Source organism: Brassica oleracea, chromosome C2 (genome assembly GCF_000695525.1).
Source record: "Brassica oleracea var. oleracea cultivar TO1000 chromosome C2, BOL, whole genome shotgun sequence".
Lineage (NCBI taxonomy): Eukaryota > Viridiplantae > Streptophyta > Magnoliopsida > Brassicales > Brassicaceae > Brassica > Brassica oleracea.
The window spans coordinates 24474729-24482060 of NC_027749.1; the positions used below are offsets into that span (position 1 = coordinate 24474729).

At 34.5% G+C, this 7332-nt stretch overlaps 1 protein-coding gene and 2 pseudogenes across 1 annotated transcript; all 3 read right to left on the reverse strand.

Moving 5' to 3' along the window:
• Positions 1–1073: 1073 nt before the first annotated feature.
• Positions 1074–1584, reverse strand: LOC106326576 (annotated as a pseudogene).
• Positions 1585–2941: 1357 nt separating this feature from the next.
• Positions 2942–3641, reverse strand: LOC106326483 (annotated as a pseudogene).
• Positions 3642–5451: 1810 nt separating this feature from the next.
• LOC106323809 (uncharacterized protein At4g02000-like) lies at positions 5452–6183 on the reverse strand. The gene has a single exon (XM_013761876.1). It carries the CDS (start codon positions 6181–6183, stop codon positions 5452–5454), a length of 732 nt encoding a protein of 243 aa, XP_013617330.1.
• Between the last annotated feature and the right edge of the window lie 1149 nt (positions 6184–7332).

Consider the following 7332-nt stretch of genomic DNA (forward strand, 5'->3'; position numbering starts at 1 on the left):
TGCTCCTGAGATCAATCTCCAGTCATAATTAGATTATTCGACAATTTCCAAGTGATTGCGAACATAAACCTAGAACTCACAGGTATATTATCATTTTGCATCTGGGTTTATATTATGTTTCGATATCATAACTGATATTTAAACTCGCAGATGTGGTTGGGCAAATCTGTTCTGTCCAGGGCTCTGACCTTACCAAAGAAACAACTCGAGTCGTTATCCGTCTCCTCATTGATCTGTAAGAAACAATCAACACACAATTCCCTTTATATTATTATCTATATTGTGCTAACATCAATAATCAAAAATATTTTCTACCCAAAATATGTGGTCGTCTATTTATCTCCATTACTTATCAAACTAATTTTACACAAACCTTTATTTACAGCTTAAAAGAAACAACAACAACCCAAACAATCAAAACACCAAAAACTAGAATTCCAAAAAAGGCGAATCATTAATGATCACCTCTTTTTTTATCTAATCTTAGAAATAAAATTCAAAACAAATATACCAAATCAATCACCTCAACTAAAACTCAACGACACATATATCGAGTCAACTAAACAAATACAAACTACATGACCAGCTATTTAACAATTTACAAATTTAGTTTCACAACGAAGAAGACGAAGACGACAACCAAGATCAATGAAATTACCTAAACAAAAAAACAGAGTAAATTACGAACTCTGATAAATACTACTAACAATTATTTTTGTTGATTCCTTGCTTTGTCTGTCTTTTGTGTTCTGTTTTTTCCGGTGTTCTAAAAATTTGTTTAGGCGGTAAATCATGTCTAGACGAAACAATTTTTCAAATATTTTTTTTTAAAAATCAGTGTTTTAGCGTTCCAAAATTGGTCTAGATGTCTACCTAAACAATAATTCTCTACTAAGATGCTTAATTTTTCTTAGCGATTTCTTGAACATTTTTTTCCCTTAACTTCATCATGTAGTTTTTGAAATAAGAACCAAAATGAATATGATTCATGTACATTGAATAAAAGACATGTTTATTGCTTGCATATATCATATTTACAGCAATAAAGCCACAACAATGGATGGGCCGGTTCTTTAACGCATCATCATATGAGCAAACCCATCAAAATTCAAAACTCCATCATCATTAAGATCAAAAGCTTTGATCATAACCCTACAATCATCATTCGTTCTTAACTCACCAAGCTTCATCAGCATAGTCTTCAAGCTTCTAGGAGTAATACAATCTTCACCTTCATCAATATACATTCTAAGCGCTCCCAGCATCTTCCTCTTCTTCTCTTCCTCTGTAAACTCATCATCACTCCCTTTGATTAACTGAGCAAACTCCTCAAAATCCAACATCCCATCTCCATCTATATCAGACAGTACCCACAACTTTGGCTTCTTCATCAGAAAGTTGCTCTCCTAATGTATTAAAACTCTTCTTAAGCTCTTCTACAGAGATTCTACCGTCTCTGTTAGCATCCATGTAAGCAAAGACAGCTTGCAATTCTCTTATATTGTCATCACCATTCTTGAATGAGGACAGTCTCTCGCAGAGTTTAGGGAAAGATGAAGATAACCGATGATGAGTAGTCTTCATTAGGACAAGAAACAAAAGTTAATGCTACAAGTTTTCTTCTTGTTTTTGGTGTAAGAACTGAATGAGGAAATGGTCTGAATGGTCTCTCTCTATATATATAGGTTGTTTTGAGTTTCAAGAATAGACTGGGACTCAATAAAAAAAGAACATAAACGTAGCAAATGTGGGAGATTGAGAAAACAAATATTATTAGACTTGAGATCTAGAAGAAAACGTCTTATTAGTCTTTAGATCTGTAGTAAAGAAAAGATATATTACTTACAGGTTTCATCATCTATGTTTAAAACACGTTTTTTAATTTACGAATTAGGATTAAGAAATGGTATACAGATTTGTTGACTGCCACTTGTCTTTTATCAGTGAATACGCATGTGGTCTTTCTCACTAATCTATCATATGAGACCTCTGAAGAAGCTACCTGATGTTTTAACGTGGCTGGGTTTCTCATTTCTCAATGTATTTTTGGTGTTTAATGATCTCCCTATGGCGTTTCTCACCAATGCTCAGGGCTAGGGCAAGGCAAAAAACCGGTACCCGAAATCGGAACCAAACTATAACCGAAACCGAATCCGTATCCGATCCGAAGTTTAAACTAGTGAACGGATCATGTAGTATGGTATAAAACATATATGAACCCAAAGTGTTATTAACAAAACCATAATGGATAAAACACATAAAAAACTAGAAAATAAAAAAAATATTAAAGAAAAAACCCGAAAATGCGATCCAAAAGATTTGTATTAGTATTCGAAATAAGTATTTAAAACTTAGATAAATAATTTACATACTCAATTTCATTTTATTTTGATACAAGGTCATTTTTCCATGATCATACACAGAAAATATTTGTAAGATATATAATTTATAAAAATTAATTGATATTTTATTTTATTTTATTTTAAATAAGTGTTAGATATTTTTTTGTAATTATATGAAAAATAGAAGGGTTTTTAAACAAACATCTGATTCTGGTTATAAATATATGGATTGATTCAATTATTTGGGTATTTTAGATTGCAATTATTTATCTCAACTGAACCATAATTATTAAATAATTTTAAATAGACCAAAATCATATTAATTTTATTAGTTACATTTAATTTGGTTATAATCTTGGATATATAATATATTTTTGTAAAATAATGTAGAAAAGTAAAATTTTAAATAATATATAGAGATATTATCTAAATATAAATTTATAAATCTTAAATAATTACATAAAATACTCAATTTTATATTTATTTGATATAATATCTAAAAATATTTAAACACAAACATAAATAACCAGAATCATAAATAAGTATAATTACAAAATGAGTTTTGACATGAGTTACAAATTATATATGAATCCGAAGTATTACTAGAATAATACCTGAATGGAGCATAGGAAGCTGAACTAAAAAACCTGACCTGAACTTCCATGCCTAGAGACACACTTGAAAATTACAATTTGAGTGATGTGTTTATTGCTTGCAAAGTCCATATTTACAGCAAATTACAGCCAGCAAATAAACAAGAAAAGCAGATAAAGACTTAACAACAAGTAAAGCCACAACAACAATGGATGGGCTGATTCTTTAACGCATCATCATAAGAGCAAACTCATCAAAGCTTAAAACTCCATCATCATTAAGATCAAAAGCTTTGATCATCACTAAACAATCATCACTCGTTCTTAACCCACCAAGCTTCATCAGCATAGTCTTCAAGCTTCTCGGAGTAATACAATCTTCACCTTCATCAATATACATTCTAAACGCTTCCATCATCTTCCTCTTCTGCTCTTCCTCTGTAAACTCATCATTCCCTTTGATTAACTGAGCAAACTCCTCAAAATCTAACATCCCATCTCCGTCTATATCAGAGAGTTTAACCGTGGCTTCAGCTTCTTCATCAGAAAGTTGATCTCCCAATGTGTTGAAACTCTTCTTAAGCTCTTCTGCAGAGATTCTACCGTCTCTGTTTGCATCCATTTAAGCAAAGACAGCTTCTAAGTCTCTTATATTGTCCTCACCATTCCTGAAAGATGAAGATAACTGACGTTGAGAAGTCTTCATGAGGAAAAGAAAAAAAAGTTATGCTACAAGTTTTCTTCTTCTTTTTATGGTGTAAGAATATCTCATTGGTCTAAATGGTTTCTCTTTATATATAGGTTGTTTCTAGTTCCAATAATAGAATGAGAGTTAATAAAAAAAGAAAATGAAACGTATCAAACGTGTGAGATTCAGAAAACAAATATAATTAAACTTCAGATTTAGAAGAAAACGTATTATTAGTCTTTAGATCTGTAATACAGAAAAAGATAATATTACTTACAGGTTTCATCCTCTATGTTTAAAACACGTTTTTTAATTTAGGAATTAGGATTATGAATACAGATTTGTTGACTGCCACTTGTCTTTTATCAGTGAATACACATGTGGTCTTTCTCACTAATCTATCATTGAGACCTCTGAAGAAGCTACCTGATGTTTTAATGTGGATTGCTTTCTCATTCTCAACGTACGTACTTTTGGTGTTTAATTGATCTCAATGCTGAGGGCTAAGGCTGGGCAAAAAAAAAAAAACTGGAATCCGAGATTGGAACTGAACTCGGAAAAAAAACCCATATTTGTATCTGATTTTAAGTGGAAAAATAGTCGAACAGATCATGTAGGCGGTATAAAATATGAATTATTCGAACCATAACAGTTAACATAAACCACGCGCTTGTGGTCGGGTGGCACAAGGTGTACCGTGACTCTTTAAGAGACTCGAGTTCGACTCTGCTGCTAATCCAAATAAACACAGCGCGTGACTACCGGAGCTTTTTATATTCTATCTCCTGAAAATGTTTACTTTTTTATTAATAACAGTAACATAAATAAACCAGAAAATATCAAAAAGCTCTAAAAACCTGACCAAAGATTTTAATTAGTAGTATTCACAATAAGTATTTTGATACAATATCTAAATATAAATGTATGAAACTTAAATAGTTGGATAAAATACTTAGTCTTATGATTATTTTCATATGATATTTAAAAAATATCTGAACACAAACATAAATAACCCTAATCAGAAAAAAGTATAATTACAAAATGAGTTTTGACATGAATTACAAAGTATTTTATGAATCTGAAATATTATTAGCTGAACCATACGGATACTAAAATAATACCCAAACCATGTAATAACCCGCACCTTGCGCGGAATGTGATTATTAGTTTCGTTATTTTTTAATAAGGAGACACTAATCTGTTTAATCTGGTTATCGGTTCGGTTTTAGGTTGTTTTTTGGTTTTTAATCTCCTAAAATATAACCATCATTTTAAATCAATATTTATTTGGTTTGTTCGGTTAAAATGTTTGATGTTTTTGTTTTTTTTTTCTGTGATAATCAAAAATTACTATTATTTGTTTGTTTTCATGTTATGAATCTAACTTACTCGTATTGTCGAACCATGGTTTCATATTATAGTTTCTAAACGGATAATAGTTTGTTTGGTATTGGTTGCCGGAGGATTTTGATTCAAGAGACTTTCCATAACGGAGATTAAGTCAAGAGGTTCCGATTTTTTCTTGAGGGTTGTTCGAACAGCATCAAATCCTCTCGATCTCCTTGATTTGAGATGATATTCAGAGATATATGTTGAGATATGGCGAACATATTTGTTCGATGGTGTTGTAGATCGAGCGTATGAGCGGACGTTACGGCTTTGATTTTGAAAAGAGCTGACCGTTACGGCCAGAAGTTTGAAAAAAAGATGCCGGATCATCCGTTACCGGAGTGGGTTAGACAGAGTCTCTAGAGATCATTTATGGTTGGTCGTAACCATCCCTTATATATTAATGGAAAAACATTGTAATAAATGCATTCACACTAAACTAGACACATGTCACGTGTATAAGCATTATAATAAATGTGTTCACACTAAAATAGACACATGTCACATGAGCTCTTTCTCTCACCAATTCAGGACAATGTTTCCCATCGTGAGACATCCTGTTACAGATGAAGTACCATTTCTGCAGTTTATTGTAATGGAACGTTATCACCAGTTCATCTCCAGTAGCCGAGAATTGCAACCTTCTTTCAAATTGCAAGGGATTATCACACTCCACCGAGACTCTAATTTTGGCTTGTTTCACATCCCAGGAGACGAGTTCGCCTAACTTCTCTCCAATGCCTTTCACCGTCTGCTCCTTACGGTAGTGATATGGGATCCCTTCGATAAAGACAGTGAAGGTCATCGTCGATGGGAAGTTGGTACTGACGCTTAGAACCCAACGCTCCAATGGGAACATCCATTGGTCAAAGAAATAGGGTCTCTTCTCCAACACTCCGTGGAGATCTTCCTCGTTGTTGAAGCGGAAGTGAAACTTTCCTCTTCCTACTTCAACTCCTTGGACACGTCCCTCCAGTTCCCAAGCTTGGGGCATGAGCGCAAGAAGCGCCTTGACTCTGTGTGCTTGCAAATCGGTGTTCAAGACACGCCCCACTAGAGTCAGATCGTAAGCAGCGAGGAGGTCAGAGTTATCAAACGCATCAATGACAATGGGCTCGAGGTTCAGGCCAGAGTTCCTCTTTGTTACCGCACGTTCAAAGTTGTGAGACATCTTTGCTGGTAAATATTGCTGAGAATAGTGAAGTTTGATGCGAAAGAGAGAATGATGAAATTGAGACTCTCTTGTGTTCCTATTTATAGATCAGTTGTCTGTATTCATCATTAAACCAGCAGATCGCTGTGATTGAGAGAAAATCTCCATCAACTTGTGATGATAATGATAAGAGAGCAAAAACTGCGTTGAAAGATTACAGATCATAATTCTGACCCGGGGAAATTCACATCCAGGAAATCGCTCTCTAACGACAAACAGCCCTCAAAACTTGCAGTGCAAGGTAAGGAAACATCATCTGTTTGTAGCCAGGTAATGATGAATGCCACTGACGTGGAGGAGGTTATATCACCACTGAAAGACTTAATGAAGACTAAGGGACCAGATGCTATTGGTGATGATCGTGGTGGGAGAAGAGGCAAACCTGTTAAGAGCCACCTGGGAACACGTACGGACGTAATGAAGAAGACCGCCTGGAGGCCCTATCGCAGCTCCAACCCGAAGAAGAGACAAGACCTGTCTTATGATGAGTCTCCAAAGAAGCGAATGTATGACAATCGTGACCATGGATCACACCCACTTCCTCCTATGATGGGTCCGGCTAACGGAAAGAAGGAGGAACCAAAAAAGCTGGTGGTTGATGAGATCCCACCGGCCAACCCAATATGATCCTAAACTGGAATTGCCAAGGAGCTGGTAGTTTTTTGGCAATTCGTCACCTGCGGGAGATCCGTCAAAAGTTCTTTTCGGGTATCATGTTCTTGATGGAAACTAAGAATAAGAGAGATTATCTACAAAATCTCCAAGTTGAATTTGGTTATGATTTTCTTTTTACTGTTGAACATATTGGCCTTAGTGGCGGTTTAGCCCTTTTGGCGTTATCTGAGTTTAATGTTCAAGTTTTATCTTCCTATAATAGAGTCATTGATGTATCAACAACAATTGATGGCAATAAAGTTTTTATCTCTTTTGTTTACGGCGATCCTGTCATTAATCAAAGACATCATGTTTGGGAGCAATTAGCTAGAATCAGTACGTCACGCTCAGATGCGTGGTTTATGGTTGGTGACTTTAATGAAATCAATGGCAACCATGAGAAATCAGGAGGTCGTATCCGAAGTGAGAATTCTTTTTCAGACTTTTGACTCA

What these genes read in the sequence shown, in the direction of transcription:
- LOC106323809 (XM_013761876.1), bottom strand. Translation starts at nt 6,183, where the DNA reads ATGTCTCACAACTTTGAACGTGCGGTAACAAAGAGGAACTCTGGCCTG.